The sequence below is a fragment of the Pongo pygmaeus genome, chromosome 8, assembly GCF_028885625.2.
Source record: "Pongo pygmaeus isolate AG05252 chromosome 8, NHGRI_mPonPyg2-v2.0_pri, whole genome shotgun sequence".
NCBI classification, from domain to species: domain Eukaryota; kingdom Metazoa; phylum Chordata; class Mammalia; order Primates; family Hominidae; genus Pongo; species Pongo pygmaeus.
The window spans coordinates 67,649,463-67,673,806 of NC_072381.2; the positions used below are offsets into that span (position 1 = coordinate 67,649,463).

At 39.2% G+C, this 24,344-nt stretch overlaps 1 protein-coding gene across 4 annotated transcripts in view; it reads right to left on the reverse strand.

Moving 5' to 3' along the window:
• Positions 1–241: 241 nt before the first annotated feature.
• Positions 242–24,344, reverse strand: part of ADK (adenosine kinase) — a 570,201-nt gene continuing 546,098 nt past the window's right edge. For all 4 annotated transcript variants that reach the window (XM_054503670.2, XM_054503668.2, XM_054503669.2 and 1 more), the window contains one exon: positions 242–944. In XM_054503670.2, coding sequence (XP_054359645.1) covers positions 820–944 — 125 coding nt within the window. In that variant the 3' untranslated portion in view covers positions 242–819. The remainder of the gene's footprint in view (positions 945–24,344) is intronic.

Sequence of the window (24,344 nt, forward strand, 5' to 3'; positions counted from 1 at the left end):
TGGTCTCTGATACTAAGTTATTCTTCAGTGTATTATGTTGCTGTTCTTCATAATTCCGTTAACAAATTGGGTATCATTTCAGGGACCAGTATTAAATAATGATCTTTCTTCCTCAGTTTGCTGTACACAGGAAAAAGACAGAAAAAAATTCCTATATGACAAGTTTTTGTTTGTATCCAATTACAGAGTTCCATAAGACTATGATTTGAATATTGTGATGCAACTTAAATTTGGCACATTATTTAATTATCCAAAGTTTATTACATGTTTGAGTGCACATTAAAGACATTATTTGGCGTAATTGACAAGATAAAATTTCTGTACCTTATTTGACTATCAGGTATATATGTGGTATATTTTATGTATGTGTGTGTATAGACACACATATACTCCTAAATTAAATATATTTGTATAAAAAGCTAAAGATTACTATGTTAAGATTAATTCATTAAAAAACCTATTATATTAAATTGCATCTGCATTCAAAGCAGAAATGTAAAAAAACAAATCAGTGTACTAAATACACATGAATTTACAAAGTAATTGAAAATGAAATAAAAATTTCTATTGAAATGTTATATTCTTGTTTAATTGGCATTTAAGTGGCACTATCAAACTATGGAAATAAACATCATTTTTTAGATTGTTGAGATAATAAAGATTCTACAAGCATTACCGTACCCTTGTACCCTCTAAATTAAGATTCAGCATTATTATAGTAGGAAAAAATGGCAGATAATTTTCTTATTAATATGGGAATTCTCAGGAAGCAATCAGGGCAGTGTCTGCACTCCTGGGCTTGTATTTTCAGCTCTTCCATCAGTGGAAGTCTGGTTTCTCAGGAAAGGTGCAGCCAGTCCGTCTAATTATGATGCTTGCTGCATAGTGGCCAGCACGGATACATTCAGTCAGAGGCTTGTCAGAGACCAGTTGAGACAGAAAACCTAGAACACAGGCAAAAAAAAACATGAGTATTGTATAACAGCAGCAGAAATGTCATATTGGGTCAGACCAATATATGATCTAAGCACCTGTCTCATTCTTCAGCCTTGACAGTAAGAGAAAGTCTTGAGCATTACCGTTAGGGAGGTCTTTTTTTTTCCCCCCTGAGATGGAGTCTTGCTCTGTCGCCCAGGCTGGAGTACAGTGGCATCATCTTGGCCATTGCAACCTCCGCCTCCCATGTTCAAGCAATTCTCCTGCCTCAGCCTCCTGAGTAGCTGGGACTACAGGCATGCACCACCATGCCCAGCTAATTCTTGTAGTTTTAGTGGAGATGGGGTTTCACCATGCTGCCCAGGCTGGTCTTAAACTCCTGACCTCGTTATCTGCCCGCCTTGGCCTGGGATTACAGGCGTTGAGCTACTGTGCCCGGCTGGGAGATATTTTCCCAAACATCATGAGCTTCCCCTAAAATTTATTCTAAAGAGCTCAAGTTGAGACACAACAACTTGCCATCAAGTCAATTTGTTCTTTTTTTTTTTTTTTTTTTGAGGTGGAGTTTCACTCTTGTTGCCCAAGCTGGAGTGCAATGGCATGATCTCGGCCCACTGCAATCTCTGCCTCCCAGGTTCAAGTGATTCTTCTGCCTCAGGCTCCCAAGTAGCTGGGACAGGTGCCTTCCATCAGGCCCAGCTAATTTTTGTATTTTTAGTAGAGATGGGGTTTCACCATGATGGCCAGGCTGGTCTCAAACTCCTGACCTCAGGTGATCCGCCTGCCTTGACCTCCCAAAGTGCTGGGATTACAGGCGTGAGCCACCGCACCCGGCCAGGGAAGCATGTGTTGATAGGGTCTCAAAATCAACATGGTGAAACACCGTCTCTACTAAAAATACAAAAATAAATTATCTATATTGGTAATGTGTATATATAATTATACATACAAGCAATGAACAATTAGAAGTTACTAAGAATAAGCCAGGCATCATGGGTCACGCCTATAATCCCAGCACTTTGAGAGGCCAAGATGGGTGAACTGCTTGAGCTTAGGAGTTTGAGACCAGCATGGGCAACATGGTGAAATCCTGTCTCTATAAAAAATGCAAAAATTAGCCATGCATGTTGGTGCATGCCTGTAGACCTAGCTACTCAGGAGGCTGAGGTGTGAGGATTGCTTAAGCCTGGAAGGTTGAGGCTGTGGTTAGCTATGATCACATCACTTCACCCCAACCTGGGCAACAGAGTAGGACCCTGTCTCAAAAACAAAAATTGATTAAAAAGTTAATATTAAGAATATTTATCCATATTTATTCTAAGGTACTTCATATACTTCAAATATTTGAAGTACCTTAGAATAAATCTGACAGAAGTTGTGTAGGGCCTGCACATTGAAAGTGACAAAACAATTGAGAAATATAAAAGAAGCCCAAATAAATAGAGAGACATAAAGTGTTCAAAGGTCAGAAGATTCAATATTATCAGTTCTGCAGGAATTTTTCTATTAATTCATTGGCATACCAATAAAAATTCCAGCAGATTTTTCTTATAGAAACTGACAAGCTGCTTCTAAAATTTATATGGAAATTCAAAGGACCTAGGTTAGCAAAAACTCAACTTTGAAAAAGAAGAACAAAGCCAGAGGATTTACACTACCTGATTTCAAAATTTATTATAGAATGATAATAACCAAGACACTATGGTATTAGCATATAGACAAATAGATCAATGGAACTGAACAGAGTCCAGAAATAAACCTACTTCTGTATAGCCAACTGATTTTTGACACAGGTGCCCAAACAATCCCATCGAGAAAGGACACTTCCACAAATTGTATTAGAACAATGGATACCATGTGTGAAAAAAAAGCATGTCAACCTTTACCTTACACTATCTACAAAAATTCACTTGAAATGAATCACAGACATAAATGTAAGGAATAAAATCCTAAAACTCTTGAGGAGAAAACATAGGAGAAAATCTTAGTGATCTTGGGTTTGCTAAAGATCACTTAGTAAGATGTAAAAAGTACAAACTTTTCTTTTTTAAAAATTTATTTATTTATTTTTGAGACAGTGTCTCACTATCACCCAGGCTGGAGTGCAGTGGCACACTCATGGCTCACTGCAGCCTCGACCTTCTGGGCTGAAGCTCTTCTCCCACCTCAGCTTTCCTAGTAGCTGGGACTACAGGCATGTGCCACCATGCCTGGCTAGTTCTTGCATTTTTTTGTAGAGATGCTCAGGCTGGTCTTGAACTTCTGGGCTCAAGTAATCTGCCCACCTTGGCCTCCCAAAGCACTGGGATTACATGTGTAAGCTACCACACTTGGCTAAGAATACAACTTTTATAGAAGAAAAAATAATCTGAACTTTGTCACAATTAAATACTTGGTACCTCAATAACAAGAAACAACTCAATACAAAGTAGGCAAAAGTATTTAACATTTTAGCAAAGAAGATAGATGCCAAATAAGCAAATGAAAAAATGTTCGATGTCATTATTCATTAAAGAAATGCAAATTAAAATCACAATTAGATACCACTGCACACTCACAGAATGGCTAAAACTGAAAAGACTGACTATAACAAGTGTTGGCAAGGGTGTGATCAACCGGAACTCTCATACACTAATTGTGGGAATGTAAAATGGTAAGACCACTTTCCAAAACCATCTGTCAGTCTTAAAAAGCTAAATATGCGCATATCATATGACGCATTCTATTTCTAGGTATTTACCCAAGGTAGGTGAAAGCACATATCCACACAAAGACTTGTAAATGAATGTTCACAGCAGCTTTATTTGTAATAGCCCCAAACTGGAAACAATCCAAAAGGGGATGAGAAGGAGCAGGAAGGCATGATTAGAAAAGGCCATGGGAGCAGTGGATATGTCCATAGTGATGGTTTCATGGGTGTACACATATGTCCAAAGTTATACAATTGTACACTTTAGATTTGTACAATTTATTGTATATCTATTATGCCACAATAAAACTGTGAAAAAAGAAAAAAAGGATAATTGCAAATAAGACAGGTCAAGAGCAGAAGAATCTGGGCTACCTCCCCCCTAGGGGAACCCTGAACTGCTGCAGTAACACTCAAATACTCAGAAGAGCAGATAATAACGAGAAACTGTGCTGCAGCTAGGCTTCTAGGCCTTCCCTGAGGCCCTGGGCAGCCTGAGGGGGATGAAGGTTAATTGAGAAGCTGTGGTATAATGACCTGTAGAGAACATTATAAGTGATTTATGTCCTCCTTCTTCTACCATTCTGACCACACAGACTTTTCCCAGTCAGATTTGGGGAATGCTCTGTATTAGATGAAACAAATAAGTATTCCCAACCAAAGAATAAAATTAAAATGGTTAATAGAATGATGTATTTTAAAGACATTTGCTGAGACTGTAAAATCACTCTCTCAAGAGGTTTAGTAAGAGTATTTTATCACTGAGTTTTCAGGTAACAGTCAAAAGTCAATATTAACTTTTCTGCCAAACTGTGAGGCAAAAATGCTCAGTCCACACAGTGAATGGAGCAGATGCCAAATTCAGAGTCAGATCAGCTTACAATGCAAACATGTCTATTAGACGCCTTATAAGCAACATCTGTTTTCTTCATTCCGCCTGGTATGATCATTGTGAGAAAAAGAAAAAGCTTATGTTTATGAAATATTTTTGTGAAGCAAAACCACCAGCATCCTTTTTCTAAGAGAACTAGATGATGAATAAAGTAAGTATTCTGAAGAGTCTTTTGCTTTGACAAGTGGAGAACCCGGATGCTGAAAAAAGCTAAGACCTTTGCCCAAGGTGAATAGAATATTTTAAAAATAATCTATTTTTAAAAACCAACTAAAATGAAATACAGATACTACATAATCAGCTATAAGTGGAATCTTCAAAAAGTAGCTGATGTGAATCTTGAAAGCTGTATAAAATTGTTTAAATAAACAAAGGGAGCTTATATTTAAATAATTGTAGGGAATCCTTTTATAATGGAAGTAAACATCCCCAAGATACTTTTTTATTTTGAAAAATATACATAACATAAAATTTACTATTTTAACAAATTTTAAATGCACAATTCAGTGACATTAAGTACATTCACAATGTGCAACTACTACCTCTATGCATTTTTAGAACTTATTCATCACCCCAAAAGAAACTCTGTACCCATTAAACAATAACTCCTCACTCCTCTTTACTTCCAGCCCCTGGTAACTGCTACTCTACTTTTTGTCTCTATAAATTTGCCTATTCTAGGTACCTCCTGTAAGTGAGATCATACAATATTTGTCTTTTTGTGTCTAGCTTATTTCACTTAGCATAATGTTTCCCAATATAATTTTAGTTTGGACTTTTAATTATTAGCCTGCTTAAAATGTATTTTATTTGAAAAGGATTCCAAATTCAGAAAAAAAGTTGCAGGAATAAAAATAGTACAAAAAGCATCTGCATATCATTTACCCAGGTGCACAATATTGTTAACATTTTGCACCATTTGCATGTACTCTTTCTCTGCATACAATTTTATTTCCCTGAACTATTTGAGAGGAAGTTACATTTATCATGTCTTTTTACTTCTGAAAACTTCAGTGTATCTTTTCTGAGAATAAGGATATTCTCTTACATAGCTACAGTGTGGACATCAACATCAACTTCAGTAACACTGTTATATAATCTACTGTCCATATTTCAATTTAGTCAATTACCCAATAATGTCCTTTATAGAAATTTTCTCCTCTGGAACAGAATCTAGTTCAGGATTTAACTGTGGTATCTTTATAGTTTTTAAAAATGTGGAACATTTCCTTAGATTTTGACTTTTGAGATATGGACATTTTTGAAGAATATAGTCATCCCTTACCTCATTTTTAATTAATTTGTTTATTTATTTGAGACAGGGTCTTACTCTGATTGCCCAGGCTGGAGTGCAGTGGCATAATTTTTTTTGGCTCACTGCAGCCTCAACTCCCTAGGCTCAGGTGATTCTCCTACCTCTGCCTCCCGGGTAGCTGGGACCACAGGTGCACACCACAACGCCTGGCTAATTTTTTTGTACTTTTAGTAGGTGGGGTTTTGTCATGTTGCCCAGGCTGGTCTCAAACTCCTGGACTCAAGCAATCCACCCGCCTCGGCCTCCTAAAATTAGACTGATTCTAATTTTGGATTTGTCTAATATTTTCTCATGATTAAATTCAGACTATGCATTCCCAGGCAGACTACTACACACATTATGATGGATCCTTCTCAAAGTGTCACATTTAGAGGCACATCATGTCCATCTGCTGTGCACTGGTGATAGGAATTCTGATCACCTGATCAAGGTGTTGTCCTACTTCTCCATTCTATAGTACCTATTTTTTCCCTTGCATCTAACAAGCAGCTTGTGAATAGACAATTTAAGATCACATAGGCCAGGCACGGTGGCTCACATGTGTGATCCCAACACTTTGGGAGGCCAAGGCAGGCAGATCATGAGGTCAGGAGTTTGAGACCAGCCTGGCCAACATGGTGAAACCTCGTCTCTACTAAAAATACAAAAATTTGCCAGGTGTTATGGCACTTGCCTGTAATCCCAGCTACTTGGGAGGCTGAGGCAGAATTGCTTGAACTCAGGAGGCAGAGGTCACAGTGAGCCAAGATTATGTCACTGCACTCCAGCCTGGGCAACAACAGTAAAACTCCATCTCAAAAAAAAAAAGAAAAAAGAAAGAAAGAGACCAGAGAGAGAGAGGAAGGAAGGAAGGAAGGAAGGAAGGAAGGAAAGAAGGAAGGAAGGAAGACAGACAGACTGAGCAAATCCTCAAATCAAATTAGGCTGGGCATGGTGGCTCATGCCTGTAATCCCAGCACTTTGGGAGGCCGAGGGGGACAGATCACAAGGTCAGGAGTTCGAGACCAGCCTGGTCAATATGGTGAAACACTGTCTCTACTAAAAATACAAAAATTAGCCGGGCATGGTGGCGGGTGCCTGTAGTCCCAGGTACTTGGGAAACTGAGGCAGGAGAATCGCTTGAATCCGGGAGGCAGAGGTTGCAGTGAGCCGAGATCGCGCCACTGCACTCCAGCCGAGGTGACAGAGACTCCACCTCAAAAAAAAAAAAAAATCACATAAATATTCTGTTCTTTATCAAAAGTCCCAACCCCCTCCCAGATTGAGTATCCATTCATAATTTTTAACTGAAACAACTCATACTGTGATGATTTTCCAACTCCAGCTGTGAAATGATTTTCACATTTACCAGTCAGCCCTCACCATTCTACCATAAACAAGAGCTTATCTCTTCTCCCATTTATTATTTTAAAATCGATTTATTATCAATAAAAATGCACAATTATTTTTATTTTATTTGTGTGGTGGAGTCTTGCTCTGTCACCGAGGCTGGAGTGCAGTGGTACAATCTTGGCTCACTGCAACCTCCACCTCCCCGGTTCAAGTGACTCTCCTGCCTCAGTCTCCCAAGTAGCAGCTGGGACTACATGAGCCACCATGCCCGGCTAATTTTTGTATTTTGAGTAGAGATGGGGTTTCACCATGTTGGACAGGCTGGTCTCAAACTCCCGACCTAAGGTGATCCGCCCACCTCAGCCTCCCAAAGTGCTGGGATTACAGGTGTGAGACACCACGCTTGGCCCACAATTCTTTTTAAATCAATGGTTTATAATCTCTTGTAGCCCTTAATTAATTTGGTCCTTAAAATATTACAGTTTTTGCCAGTGGGAGCCGTTCAGGCTGGTGGCTCCTGTGTCCTTGGATATGCCATCACATTATTTTTGATCTCTTCTTTATGTTCTGGCATAATGTTCTGGGCTCTACTATGACCTGGAGTCAGCCATTTATCTGAGGATAACTGGTTTTTTTTTAGCATAGAATGGTATTAGAGACCAAGATCTGGGTGGCAGGTGTGCTCTTTGCTTCTAGACCCTGTTAATGAACAGAGCTAGGAAGTATGCATGTATACATAGTCATGCACACACACACACTTACATCCATAACTGTATACGTATACATGTGTACAGAGACCTATTTTAGAAATTGAGCTGACACCAGTACTTCCAATTCTAGTCCATCTCCACAGGGTTCTTTCTTGCCTTTCCTCATCCCATTATTTGTATGTTCCTTCTTCTATAGTGAGAACCTAGCTCTCAACAATATCAACAAATTTATTTATTTACTCACTTTTGTAATACATCTAAAGTAGTTTCAAAGTCACTTCATCCCTAACTTTAAAAGAAAAAAAATCCAAATCTACTAAAAAGAGTTTAGGGTTAATTTTCTGTTCTCTGGTGTAGTCAAATACTGTGTTCAGCATGTAACTTAGATTGGTTCTCTTTTTTACCCCCTTTGGGGAGCTCATTTTACTTAAGAAAAGATTGGAAAAAGTTGGGTTCATGTTTTTCAGTTTGCTTTCAGTTTTAGTCCCATTTCTTACATTCTATCCTTATTGATTTAATATTCAAAAAATATGTAGAACATTAACATGTTTCTAAAAGTAAAAATTCTATAAAAGATATGCTCAAAGAAGAGTCACTCTCTTTACCATATCCTCCTCCCCATCCCTTGTAAGCAACCACTTACACTGTTTTCTGGTTTATCTTCCTGTATTCTTTTAGTAAAGGTAAGCAGATGTATGTACATTTTCTTCCTTTTTTTCTTTTCTTTCTTTTTTTTTCTTTTTTAACACAAAAGGAGGTAATACAGTATATATGCTCTCTTTTACTTTGCTTTTTTTCCACTTAAAAGTATCTCTTGGAGGCTGGGTGCCGTGGCTCACGCCTGTAATCCCAGCACTTTGGGAGGCTGAGGCAGGTGGATCACCTGAGGTTGGGAGTTTGAGACCTGCCTGGCCAACATGGTGAAATCCTGTCTCTACTAAAAATATAAAAATTAGCCGGGCATGGTGGCGGGTGCCTGTAATCCCAGCCACGTGGGAGGCTGAGGCAGAAGAATCGCTTGAACCCAGGAGGCAGAGGTTGCAGTGAGCCGAGATCACGCCACTGCACTCCAGCCTGGGCAACAGAGCGAGACTCCTCCTGTAGTCAGAGACCAAAATCTCCTGGTAATCATTCTACATCAATTGGTAGAGATTTTCTTCATTCTTTTTTTACAGCTACATAGTTTCCAATGTTTTGAAAATATAAACAATGCTACAGTGAATAACCTTTTACATATGTATTTTTGTGTTGTTAGGGGTGTATCTTCAGGATAAATTCTAGAAGTAGAACTGCTAGGTTAATGAGTACCTATATGCATATATAGTTTTATTAGTGATTCTCCTTCACAGAGGTTTAAGGATTTTGTATTTCTACTAGTAATGTAAGAGTGCCCGTTTCCCCACAACTTCACCAATATAGTACACTGTCCAGCTTTTGAATTTTTGCCAGTCTGATGGGTTAGAAATATTTCAGTATAATTTTAATCTGGATTTCTCTTATTAAGTGAAGCTGAATATCTTTTTATATATCTTTAAAGAACAAATCTCTCTGTGAATAAATTTTTATCTTTTGCTTATTTTTCTATAGGATGTTTGGTCTTTCACCCTCTATTTTATTATTATTATTATTGTTTTTGAGACAGAGTCTCCTCTGTCACCCAGGCTGGAGTACAGTGGTGTGATCTTGGCTCACTGCAACCTCCGCCTCCAGCGTTCAAGTGATGCTCCTGCTTCAGCCTCCTGAGTAGCTGAGATTACAGGTGTGCACCACCATACCCAGCTAGTTTTTGTATTTTCAGTAGAGACGGGTTTCACCATGTTGGCCAGGCTGGTCTTGAACTCCTGACTGCAGGTGATCTGCCTGCCTCGGCCTCCCAAAGTGCTAGGATTACAGGTGTGAGCCACCATGCCTGGCCTCACTCTCTATTTTTAAAAGTTCCCTGCATTTTAGGCATATTATTCCAATAAAGTGTTTTTCCAAAAAAAAAAAAAAACCAACAATAACAATATGCTATTAATAGATACAAATACTGTACTGTGTCAGCAAGTAAACAAAGTACTTTTTAATATTTCATTCACTGAAACACAGCCTCAGGCCCCAGAGCGTGGTTGGTAAACACTATAGCAGATAAATGTGGCTTGCAGGTATTTAAAAAAAAAGAAGAAGAAAAAGGCTAGGTGGGGTGGCTCATGCCTCACCTCTAATCTGAGCACTTTGGGAGGCTGAGATGGGAGAATCATTTGAGCCCAGGAAACCAGCTTGGGCAACACAGGGAGGCTCGTCTCTACAGAAAAAAAAAAAAAAAAAAAAATTAGCTGGGTGTGGTGGCATGCACCTGCAATCCCAGCTACTTGGGAGGCTGAGGTGGAAGGACTGCTTGAGCTGGGAGGTTGAGGCTGCAGTGAGCTGTGATTGAGCCTACTGTACTCTAGTTTGGGCAACAACAACAAAAAAACAAAAACAGGTCAGGCGTGGTGGCTCATGCCTGTAATCCCAGTACTTAGGGAGGCTGAGGCACCCAGATCATTTGAGCCCAGAAGTTTGAGACCAGCCTGGGCAACATGGCAAAATTCCGTCTCTACAAAAAAATTCGAAAATTTAGCCAGGCATGGTGGTGCATGCCTGTAGTCTCAGCTACTTACTCAGGAGGCTGAGGTGGGAGGATCACCCAAGGCTGGGAGGTTGTGGCTGCAGAGAGCCATATCGCGCCACTGCACTCCAGCATGGGAGAGAGAGTGAGACACTATCTCAAACAAAACAAAACAAAAAGTCTGCTCTTTTTAGAACAAGAATTGGGCTTACCAAGAGTCCAAAAAGCAAAATCTTAAATAACTGACTTTGAATGTGTGTTTAATAAGAAAAAGTCTCTTAGGATCCCTTTTTCCCAGTGCCACTGGCTTGTGGTCCTTATCAGTACATCATCTTGAAAATGAAGAGCACAGCTCTGTATGTATGCTTTTCAACACAGCCAAGAGAGCAGGCATAGGAGGCATTACACCAGAGAACAAGAACCATCAGTGCAGGTTTTTCCAAATCAAGAACTCATATGCCAAGGCAGTTGTTGTTGCCTTTTTACTTTGGTTCCTTCTCTCCATCCTTTTACACACAGGCATATCAACCTGGGCCTCTCAGGCTTTTCCCAGCTTTAGGAGACGTTATAGACTTTAGGTCCTCTAGCTGATGAGGCATAAGGTGAGAATCTCTCATCGACAATAAATTGGGTTCCTAGGGTTATTGTTAGCTGGCTCTGAATCTTGGAACAATCTTTCCAAATAAACATCTGTTCATTAACAATTGGTGCAGCCTATTATCTTCTGGTTGATTTTATTTAGACTTTTACTGATGTTACAAAGTGTGATCAATAAATTGTCAAATTGTATCTAGTATTTGACATGAGACCTGAAACATATGTTAAAGTTGTACAAAAAGAGGAGGTGCTACACTAGTTTCCTCAAATCATACAGAGGTTGCATTGCTGGTGTGCTCAAAAGGCAATGTAATTTCCTAACTTAAGCTGTCTATTCCATGTAGTTACTGTAGAAGAGATATAGCATCTAGAATTTTCTTAGTGTCATTTACAGAGAATCGAGAAATATTGCCAGTGGGTATGGAAGCCTTAATGGAGACACTTAATAAGAGCTGGGGGTATTTTAGAAGGAAATGAACAAAGTCTTTATGAGTCCATTTTTTCTTTTCTATTTATAGTTCCTTAATAGTTTTTCATGGTAGCTGGAACTTAAAACACAGTAGACTCTATTACTGTTCATTCTATATTCAGCAGCTTGTCAACAAGTAAGCAAGCTGCACTTTATAAACTTGGAAGAATAAAGTTTTTTTTTGTTTTTGTTTGTACTCCTGGGCTCAAGCAATCCTCCCACTTCAGCCTCCTGAGTAGCTAGAACTACAGGTGTGTGCCACTATGCCTGACTAACTTTTCTATTTTTTGTAGAAATGGAGTCTCACTATGTGGCCCAGGCTGGTCTGAACTCCTGGGCTCAAGCAATCCTTCTACTTCAGCCTCCCAAAGTGCTGGGATTACAGGTGTGAGCCACTGTGCCCGGCCAGAATACAGTTTTACTAATTCACTTTTTACAAGTATATATTATGCTGAAATTGTTTTCCCAAAGATACAGTACAAATACATGTCAGTGGCTCTATTTTTATCTTCTTAAATAGTTCCCAGAAACCTTTTATATATAGTAGACCACCATATGCCTATGTAGAGTTTAAACATTTTTAAGTTTTTGGAAATACATATATATATAATTTGTTCTAAAAAAATCTCATTTTACACTAAATTTAAACTATTATACATCTAGGTAGTACATTGTTCACCTGGAAAAAATATACAAATGTTTATGCATTGAAAATAGATTTTAAGCCACATAAATTTAAAGGTCAGAGAATACTGTGAATAGATAGCAATACCTCATATATAGAAAGCCTGAAGCCATAGCAGCTCCATGGCCATCCATATTACACCTATAAGGACCCCTCAGGCCTTCACTAACAGATTATTTATTTTTAAGAAAGCAAGTGAAAATATTGTTTTCTGATTATGAAGGTCATACCCAATAACTGCAGAAAATGTGGAAAAAGGGAAACAGTAAAATTACGAATAAATAGAAAACATACACAGTCCCATTAAAAATAATAATCAGGGTTAGGCGCGGTGACTCATGCCTGTAATCCCAGTGCTTTGGGAGGCCAAGGCGGGCGGATCACAAGGTCAGGAGATCGAGACCATCATGGCTAACATGGTGAAAACCCGTCTCTACTAAAAATACAAAAAAAAAAATTAGCTGGGCGTGGTGGCGGGCACCTGTAGTCCCAGCTACTTGGGAGGCTGAGGCAGGAGAATGGCATGAACCCGGGAGGTGGAGATTGCAGTGAGCCGAGATCGGGCCACTGAACTCCAGCCTGGGCGACAGAACGAGTTCGTTTCAAAAAAAACAAAAACAAAAATAAATAAATAAAAAGTTAAAATAAAATAATAATAATCAGGCCAGGCGTAATGGCTTGCACCTGTAAGCCCAGCACTTTGAGAGGCCGAGGCTGGTGGATCACTTGAGGTCAGGAGTTCGAGACCAGCCTGGCCAACATGGTGAAATCCCATCTCTACTAAAAATACAAAAATTAGCCAGGTGTGGTGGTGTGTGCCTGTAATCCTAGCTATTCGGTTAGCTGAGAGATGAGAATTGCTTGAATCCGGGAGGTGGCGGTTGTGTTGAGCTGAGATTGTGCCACTGTATTCCAGCCTGGGTGACAGAGTGAGACTCTGTATCAAAAAATAAAATAAAATAAAAAATCAATACTATTTAACATAGTGGGGAAGCCCTAACAAGAGTAACAAGACTAAAAAAAATTTAAGAATTGTAAAGGGAGGCTGGGTGCAGTAGTTTGTGCCTGTAATTCCAGCACTTTGGGAGGCTAAGGTGGGCAGATCGCTTGAGCCCAAGAGTTCAAGACCAGCCTGGGTAAGAAGGTGAAACCTCGGCTTTACAAAAAATACAGAAATTATCTGGGCGTGGTGGCACATGACTGTAGTCCCAGCTACTTGGGAGGCTGAGGTGGGAGGATTGCTTGAGCCCAGAAGGTCGAGGCTGTAGTGAGCTGTGAACATGCCACTGTACTCATTCTATCCTGGGCAATGGTGCGAGATCTTGACACACACACACACACACACACCACACATACACAGGAATTGTAAAACAAGAAATAAATTTGTCAGTATTTTCATTGAGAGCAGCTTTGTATATAGAACATACATATATATACACACATATATACACACATACACACACACACACACACACACACACACACACATATATATATATGAGAGCCAAAGTTTTAAAAATGTAATTTGGTAAAAATACAAAAGCGATGCAAGTTATGCCAGCCTCTAATAAAGAAAACTATAGAAGTTTATGGAAAGATATTACAAAGGACCTAAATGGAGAGATATACTGGGTTATTGGAGAAGAAGATAACATTCAATACAATAACAATTCAATCACAGTCTCAACAATGTTTTCGGGAACCTGAGAAATTGATTCTAAAATTTATATGAAAAAGCAAAGGATCGAGAACAGGCATATATACTTACTGAAGTAAAAATGATAGGAGAGACTAGCCTTACCAGATTAAACACTTCTAAAAATCTATAATAATAAATGCAGTGTTTGTTGGCATAGCTATAAATAAATAGGGAAAAGGTGGAAACTTGAGCTACAACAGAGTTGCCATTGCAAATTCGTGGGGAAAAGATGGCTTCTTAGAAAAGTAGTGTTTTCAATTTGGAAAAATAACATTACCTCACTCTATATTAAAAAAAAAAAGAATTCCAGGTGTATAAATGAGTTAAATGTAAATGGAAAAATAGTAAGACTTTTAGAAGAAAATAAAAAATATCATTATGTCCTAGAGGTAGAAAACATTTCTTAAATAAGACACAAAAAAAGCAGAAACCAGAAAGTGAAAGATTAAACTGTGCTAAAATGAAAACTTCTGGCTGGGCACAGCAGCTCATGCCTGTAATCCCAGCACTTCGTGAGGTTGAGGCAGGAGAATTGCTTGAGCTCAGGAGTTTGAGACCAACCCTGGCAACACAGCAAGACCCTGTATCTACAAAAAATAGAAAAATTAGCTGGGCATGGTGGTGTAAACCTTTAGTCCTAGCTACTCAGGAGGCTAAGGTAGCAGGGACTGCTTGAGCCCAGGAGTTTGAGGCTGCAGTGAGCTATGATTGTGCCACTGTACTCTAGCCTGGACTACAGAGGGAGACCCTGTCTCAAAAAACAAACAAACAAAAAACCCAAAACCCCCCAAACCTTCTGTTTTGCATATGATACCTTTAAAGAGAGGAAATTAAACAAATAAGTTTCTTTTTTTTTTTTTTTTTTGGTAGAGATGGGGCCTCACTAGGTTGCCCATGCTGGTCTCCAACTCCTGGCCTCAAGTGATCCTCCCACCTCAGCCTCCCAAGGTTTTTGGATTACAGGCATGAGCTACCACACTGGCCTGATCCTGACTTTATAATTTCTACTTGTGTTTCCTTCCATTTTTAGTCTTTAGTCAGATCCACGCAGTACATTTAGAAACATGTTTAGTCGAAATGGTAAAAAAAAAAAAAAAAAAAAGTGTTTGAAAAAAGTTAAGTTTCTAGAGTTGGGATGACTATTTTCTTGTTTGTTTGTCTTATGTTTTAAATATTCTATAATAAGCTATATTATACTTTTAAAATCAGATCTAAGTCAATAAACCTTTTTAAAAAAATAACATGGGAACTTTAAACTATTCAGAAAAATGGTTATTAAGAGCAACCATTCAAGAGTTTCAGCTAAGTGATGTTTTATTTTAATAGTTTCCCACTCATGCCTTTGGAGTGAGTTAGTAATTGTAGCCACTGGATGAGTTTTCCACAAGGTAAATCAGTACAAGTATCAGTATAAGTAGAATGAAATTGGTCACTCTTCTTAGAAGATTCCTCAAGCACATAAAAATCATCACTATTTCCTGTATTTTACTCTTAGGCTTAGGGAAACACAGGCAATTTTAGAGAAGGCAATTTAGAAAGTTTCTGAGGGAACCTTAGCACAACCTTTCTTTCCCAAATGAAACTTCCTCTTACAGAAGCTATATACCAAGTAAATCAGTACGCATCTTTTGAAACGGAAAATCAAGGACTAATACTTCCCTCACAGGGAATGCCGGGGGGATTCCTAACAGAATTAAGAAGGATAATCACACTTAGAGTGGCTATCACGTGATAGCAATGAAAACAAGTATTTTGGTAAAAACTGTGAGGTCACTGGCCACAGGACACAAGTCTAAGCCATAGCACCTTAAGGCAGTGAAATTGATGACACTGGGAAACACAGACCATCATACACACCCAAGATGTCGGTAGAATAAGATGGATGGAAGAAAGGTTTTTCCACTTGGGCTTAAAAAAATTAATAGACTTTATATTTTTGGGCAGTTTTTGGTTTACAAAATAATTAAGCAGAAAATACAGAGTTCCCAAATCTTCCCTCATCCGCTTATTCCCCATTTCTGCCTATGATTAACCTGTTACATTAGTTAGTGGGTATATTTGATACAATCGATGAGCCATTATTGCCATATTATCATTAAATAATGTCTATAGTTTACATTAGGGCTTACTCTTTGTGTTGTATATTCTGTGGGATTTGACAAAGATAATAATATACACCATTAAAGTATCACACAAAACAGTTTTGCTGCTCTAAAAATCCTCAGTGCTCTCTACGTATTCATCCCTCTCTCCTTGCACCACAGCTCCAGTCCATGGTAGCTACTGACTTTTTTACAGTCTCCATAGTTTTGTCTTTTCCAGAATGTGATATATAGTCTTGAGTTGCTTAACAACGGGGATATATTCTGAGAAATGGATCACTAGGTGATTGTGTCATTGTGAAAACATCAGAGTGTACTTACAGAAACCTAGATGGTATAGCCTATTGTTCCCAGGCTACAATCCTGTATAGCCTGTTACTCTACTGAATTGTAGGTAATTGTAACAAAATGTTAAGTACTTATGTATCTATACATATCTAAACATAGAAAAGGTACAGTAAAAATAAGGTATTATGATCTTATGAGACCACTGCCATATATGTGGTCTGTCAATGACCAAAATGTTGTTATGTGGTACATGACTGTAGTTAGAATCACACAGTATGTAGCCTTTCAGACTGCCTTCTTTCATTTAGCAACATGCATTTAAGGTTCCTTCATGTCTTTTCTTGGCTTAATAGCTCATTTCTTTCTTTCTTTCTTTTTTTTTTTTTTTTTGAGACGGAGTTTTGCTCTTGTTGCCCAGGCTAGAGTGCAATGGCACGATCTCAGCTCACTGCAACCTCCACCTCCTGGGTTTAAGCAATTCTCCTGCCTCAGCCTCCCAAGTAGCTGGGATTATAGGCGCCTGCCACCATGCCCAGCTAATTTTTGTATTTTTAGTAGAGACAGGGTTTCAACATGTTGGCCAGGCTGGTCTTGAACTCCTGGCCTCAAGTGATCTGCCTGCCTTTGTCTCTCAAAGTGCTGCGATCACCATGCCCAGCTGATAGCTCATTACTTTTTTTGGCTGAATCATATTTCATTGTATCAATAACGTTTATCCATTCACCTAGTGAAAGATATCTAGCTACTTCCAAGTTTTGTCAATTATGAATAAAACTGCTATAAACATATGCATGCAGGTTTTTGTGAAGACGTAAGTTTTTAAATCATTTGGGCAATCAAGGAGCCTGACTGCTAGATCATATGGTAATAGTATGTTTAGTTTTGTAAGAGATTGCCAAATTGTCTTCCAAAGTGGTTGTTTACCATTTTGCATTTTTTACCAGCAATGAATGAGAGTTCCCAGTGCTACACATCCTCACCCCATAGGCCACACATATAACCTCAGGATGCTGGAAAATGAGATGAGTGAAATATTTTTCAATTAAAAAAATTCTTAATATTTACTTAAAAGAAAAACCTCCCCAAATAAAAGGAACTGTTTAAAATTACATGCATTATATCCCAAACTCATTGATCTATTGCAGTGCTTTGTCAACTTACTTTGTTGTATGTTTATGGTCTTCAGAAGACACTGTGACAAGCCATGGAGAATTTACCTCAGACTCGTTTGGTATTCTCCATGGCTCTGGCTCAGATCCTTAAGGACTGGGTGCAATGATCTAATTAACCATTTGCATTCCTGATTGCAATAATCCTATGATTTCCCTGCTGCCTCCATCCCTCACCCCACCCTCACTCATTCACTTAAGTTACCAATGTTCTTTATCCATGAGTAATATCAAACTTCACACTATATAGTAGTGACAAGCTAATTACATAGTTATTTAGAGATAATATGGGAGTAGTAACATAAGTTATCATGTAATTACCTTTGTTCTTAGAAGCATTACCATGTAATTAAAGCAAACCTGATATATTTTACAGCAACTAACAGTACTAAACTCAATTCTCCCTGTCTCCCTGCACAAACTGTGTTCTTAGTCATTTCTGGGTCAATCTGGTTTTTCAATTCTTTGTTTATTTTCCGTCTTTCTTAGCTATCTGTCCTTTAGTGATGATTTATATGCTGTCTTAAACTGGCCTGTTAAACTTACCTCCTATACCAATGATTACCAGATATCTGTTGCCACAGTGTACACGAGGCAGTCAACTTAAAGGTGCTACATTCTTTTTAAAGGTTTTATTTTCATTATCTCTAGCTGCTTTAGGAAAGGCAATAAGATACAAATTATAACTTTCACTAATCTGAATCCTCAGTTTACTAGACTCATGCGATGACTGTTTCTATACTACATTTTTATTATAAGAAACAAAAGAAAGTAAAAACCTGGAATCTATCAGAAGTACCTGGATTCATTCCATCAACCAACAGTTATTGAATGTCTAGGTACTGGGCTTTGGGTGCACCAAAGGAGTCAAAGATGGATAAAACACAGTGTTTGTCCTTGAAGGTTTTATAGCTTTAGGAGAGAAAGCCACGTATGCACTTTAAAAATAACATAACACCTCAATTTGGGGACATTTAGAAATGCATCTTGGAGAAGGTGACATGAGCTGGGTGTTGAATGAACAACATTTTGCAGAGATAGATATTATAAGCAGAAAAAAAAGCCATGCTGTTGACAGGACAAAGCTTATTTTGCAATATAGTCAAAGGTCAGCTGAGTTGGGGACACAGCGGGAAAGACAAAATGGGGACATATTGTCAAGGATCTTGTATGATGTGATATGGACTTTTTTTGAGACGGGGTCTCATTTTATCACCCAGGTTGGAGAACAGTGGCGTGATCTCAGCTCACTGCAACCTCTGCCTTCCAGGCTCGAGCAATCCTCCCACCTCAGCCTCCTGAGTAGCTTGGACCACAGGTGTGTGCCACCATGCCTGGCTAATTTTTTGTATTCTTGGTAGAGATGGGGTTTCCCCATGTTGCTCAGGCTGGTCACAAACTCTTGAGTTCAAGCGATTCACCCATCTCAGCTTCCCAAAGTGCTGGGACTACAGGTGTGAGCCACCACACCCGGCCTGATTTGGATTTTATACTATAATAAATAGAGCGCCAACCAAACTCTGATACAGGGGAGGCATATTACATTGCTTTTGGGCAGCTAACCCTGGCAGAAGTGTGGAATATGAACTTACTAGGAAAGAGACTGCTTGCAGAGAGATCAAATGGGAATCTACTGCAAAATTCTTTCCAGAAATGGTTCTCAAAGTGTGTTCCCTGAACCAGCTGCTTCAGTATCACTTAAGCCCCATCACGGACCTACTAAATCAGAAGCCCTGGGAGAGGGTCCCGCAATAGATCTTTTAACAAGTGTTCAGATGCTTCTGATGCACGCTCAAGTTTGAGAACCACTATTCTGGGTGATAGATAGTAAGGGAAGAAGAAAAATAAACAAGTTTGTTGATTTGATGTGGGTGCTGACAAAAGTTAAAGTGCTAAGAACAATTCCGTGGCTTGAGGTAAAGAAGCTGTGGAAAATGAAACAGGTTATGTCCCAGGCTCAGTGCTCTTCACTAGAGATTTTCACTGCCTCCTTTATGGATGAGCTACTTTTTACCCCACTCACACCTATAAATGAAGGAATGGCAGCAAAGATCCTAGGTAGGATAGGGCAAGGTTCTATTATCTGCTGAATTAAACCCTTCCCACTGGACATTTTGGCAAACCAAATCTGTAAGTTTGAGAGTGTGATGTGTGTATTAGGGGACTTGAGAGTGATGTCAGGAATCAACTTGGAGATCTACTGAATAACTTTAATATATTTTATGAAATCTTGACTGGAGTCTCTGACCTGTTACTGCCTATTACAGCAGGAACTGATGTTCAGGATTATGATCTTGAGAATATATTTTTCATATCTGTACTATAACTACTTAGTACAATTGTTATTAAATACCACCTTCTTTCCTAACACATGTATTCTCTCCATAGCATCCTTTATTATTTATTTTATTTTATTATTTATTTATTTATTTATTTATTTTGAGACAGAGTCTTGCTCTGCCGCCCAGGCTGGAGTGCAGTGGCATGATCTCGGCTCACTGCAAGCTCCACCTCCCAGGTTCATGCCATTCTCCTGCCTCAGCCTCCCGAGTAGCTGGGACTACAGGCGCCCGCCACCACGCCCAGCTAATTTTTTGTATTTTTAGTAGAGACGGGGTTTCACCGTGTTAGCCAGGATGGTCTCGATCTCCTGACCTCATGATCCGCCCATCTCGGCCTCCCAAAGTGCTAAGCCACCATGCCCAGCCCAGCATCCTTTATTTTAAGTGACACTAAAGGTAGTAGGATCAGTCTCTCTGTTTCTGGATTAGTCACATACACACTCAGGCTGGAGTGCAGTGGCACGATTATGGCTCATTGTTTCCTTGACCTCCTGGGCTCAACAGATCCTCCTATCTCACCATCCTGAGTAACTGGGACTACGGGTGTTTGCCACCAGGTCTGGCTAATTTTTTAATTTTTGATACAGATGGGGGTCTCACGATATTGGTCTGGTTGGTCTTGAACTCCTGGGCTCAACTTATTGTCTCACCTCAGCCTCTTAAAGTGCTGGGATTACACACGTAAGCCACTGCACCTGGCCTAGCATGGGTTACTCTTAAACCAAGTTGACCTGATCTTAAAGTATGGCCTACTCTATTTCCTGACTCATTCTAACCCCTTCTTATGATATACCTCAATAACCGAATTCCTAGAAATACTGACTAAATGGTCTTTACTTGATGGTAGGGGCAAATCGGTTTGCAGCTGTGCATGTGATTGATATATTCATTTATTTAACTAATATTTACTGAGTACTCTATGCCAGGCACTGTGGGGTCCTGGGGATACGCTGGTGAATAAGACACTTACAGTTCCTGTTCTCCTGAAACTTACATTGTAATGGGGGAGATAGACAAAAACAAGTAAACAAATAAGTAAATAAGACAATTCCAGAATGTTAAGTGCTACTATGAAAAAGAACTGAGTAACAGGAGAGAAAAATAGTCAAGGGACCCATTTTAGATAGAATGATTAGAGAAGAGTTGACTTTTAAAGAGTAGGGGAGGAACATTCTAGGCAAAGTAAACTCCACTGTACAAAGTGTCTAAGGCCTGAAAGAAGACTAACAGTATAGCTACATCATGCAGGCAAAGGTGAAAATGGAATGAAATAAAGATACAAACATAGCAGATCATATAGATTTTTTTAAATCACCACAGGAGCTTGGATTTTTAGGCTAAGTGCAGTGAGAAGCAACGGAAAGGTTGTAAGCAGGGGAATGAAGTAATTCAACTTCTTCCTAAAGTGATTATTTTGGCTACTATACAGAAAATGGAATAAAGTTCCAGAAAGAGTGAAGGCATAAACATCAGTTAGGAAACTACTACAGTAAGTGGAAAACAGGCCTAAGCTAAAGTCATGACAGAGAAATAGAATTGGACAAATGTGAGATATATCCTTAAAACGGAATCAAAAGAACGCCCTGACAGTTTGGAGAGAGGGAATGGAAGGACTCATGAAGGGCGTCTAGGTTTCTAGCTTGAGATACAAGCTGTTTGATGTTCCACGTATTGTATGATAGATGGATCACGTTGTAGGGAACATTTTCAGAACTATAAATATGGGAAGAAGGTAGTGGACAAGGCATGCAAACACAATGTTTATAGAGCCCATCCACGTATTACCCTTTTAAGAAAAATCACTTCCAGCACTGCAGAATGTTTTGTGCACGTAAATTCAACCTTTACTATTAAATGGAACAAAGGGTAGGCATCTTGTTCAAGGGCAAACAACTTATGGTTCTCCTAGTGTCCTACTTATGACATTGTATAAAAAGTGAATTGAGCTAATAACCCAGTGTTCTCTTTTAGGAGCCAGAATGTAAAACAAAGACAGGCTGGGAAGCTGACTGTGAGACAGCAAGATGCAGACACGTAATGCAGCTCAGTAGCATTAATTAGTGAAGCACTGGAGTGAAGATCCAGTATCTGTTGCTGAGGTCTCTAGAACTGACTTGAACCTACAATCACCATCTGGCTATACTTTCAGTGAAAATTTGTCATTCTGGCTGTTGTTTGAGACTTCTTTGAGACCCCTCTTATAATATGTAACACTTAATGAATCCTTACTATGTATCAGGTGTTGTGTTTTATAAATATTACTTCATTTGCCTTTCATAATAACCCAAATGAGATAGGTACTCATTATCTTCATTTTTATAGATGAGGAAACTGAGGCTTAGAGATGTTAAGAAGCGACCAGGCACTGTGGCTGACTCCTGTAATCCCAGCACTTTGGGTGGCTGAGGCAGGTGGATCACGAGGGCAGGATATAGAGACCATCCTGGCCAACACGGTGAAACCCTGTCTCTACTAAAATACAAAAAATTAGCTGGGCGTGGTGGCTCACGCCTGTAGTCCCAGCTACTCGGGAGGCTGAGGCAGGGTAATCGCTTGAACCCGGAGGCGGAGGTTGCAGTGAGCAGAGATCGTGCCACTGCACTCCAGCCTGGTAACAGAGCAAGACTCCATCTAAAAAAGAAACACAAAAAACAAAAAACAAACAAAAAAGAGAAGTAACTTGTCCATAGGCTGTCTCATAGTCTGTGCTGCTACAACAGAATACTTGAGACTGGGTAATACATAAAGAACAGAAATTTACTGTCTCACAATTATGGCAGCTTTGAAGTTCAAGATCAAACTGTTGGCATTTGGTGTCTTGTGAGGGTGGAAGGGTAAGCCAGAGTGGAAGAGCAAGCTAGCCAAATGCTGCATGAAGCCTCTTTTATAAGGGCCTTAACCCCATTAATAAGAGAGGAGCCATCAAGGCCTAATCACCTCTTAAAGTCCCCACCTCTTAATACTATCACACTGACCATGCTAGAATTTTAAAGGGGACACATTCAAACCACAACAGTCCCACAACTAGTTAATGTGGTACCAGGACTTAAAACCACATCTTTTGGGGCCAGGCGCAGTGGCTCACACCTGTAATCCCAGCGCTTTGGCAGCAGGCGGGCAGATCAGGAGGCAGGAGATTGAGGCCCATCCTGGCTAACACGGTGAAACCTCGTCTCTACTAAAACATACAAAAAATTAGCCGGGTGTGGTGGTGGGCGCCTGTAGTCCCAGCTACTCGGGAGGCTGAGGAAGGAGAATGGCGTGAACCCGGAAGGCGGAGCTTGAAGCAAGCCAGGATTGTGCCACTGCACTCCAGCCTAAGCGACAGAGCGAGACTCCACCTCAAAAAAAACCAAAACAAACAAACAAAAAAACCCACATATTTTGACCCAGTGTCTTAACCACTATGTTATAATATCTTCCTTAGAAAAAAAAAAAATTCCTTAACATGAACTAGGTGAAATGGGTTTATGCTCCTTTTGACTGAAGGAGCCAGAGTAAACAGTGCCTTGAAGCTCAAATATGGCTACCCTACTATATCCTGCCCCTCCCCATCCAACAAGCTCTCTCACATGCTGTCATTCCAAGAAAATTGCATAGAATAAAATAAATTACTGTACTGTGGGCATTTTGAGATGCACATAAAAATGATATAATCATAAATCCATATCCTTTATGTTTTGGTTTTGAGTACCTTAATATGGAAGAATGATCTAAATACAATTGTGAAAAGTCAATTTCTTCTACCTTTTGAAAAATCAGAAGAGCAAGCTCTAGAGGTGCCCTCTTATGTAACAGTATTTTACAACCTGCTACTTTGTGGCTTAAAGATTCAATTCAGGGTAGAATTTGGCTTAGAACTATATGCACAGATAAACATGTGACACAGCATTTGAAAGACAAAGAAAACCCAACATCTTTTGCTGTTCTTTCTGACAGAATCTGTTACTCTTAGGCTTTAGAACTGGTCGTCCCAGAGATATCATAATTTTTATTAGTCATTTAGACAGGCCGAGGCAGTAGTGCAAGAAGACATAAAAAGTTTACCATAAAGCACTAAATGAATTATTTAGATATGGGAAGACGTACTTTAAATATAATGGTCAAACATTTTTCATTTTTGCTTGACTGCAGCATCATGAGAGAAGGTCAAACTTATTTTTAATAAATTTCCAGTTTTTTTGTTCATTTTCTAGGTGGGTGATTTTTTTCAACTGTGATTTGTTTTTCTAGACATTTGCAAGAGATCAGGTAGTGTTCAGATGAATGCTTTTCATGAAGCTCAGTAGCTAATGCAGTTTCTATAGAAGGTAAGCAACTCCTTACTCTGATGCTTGCCTTTTGCACCACGTGCATCAACTTTTATTGTTAAGACAATGACTAACTTAAAGTAAGCTAGAATACTTTAGAATCTGCTTTAATCAAGGTATTTAGAAATAAGGGTGGCATTGACAGTTTTATGTGTTTAGATCACGTTGTGTTACAAAAAACATTTAAATGTAATAAAGACGCAAACTGGATTTTTCTAC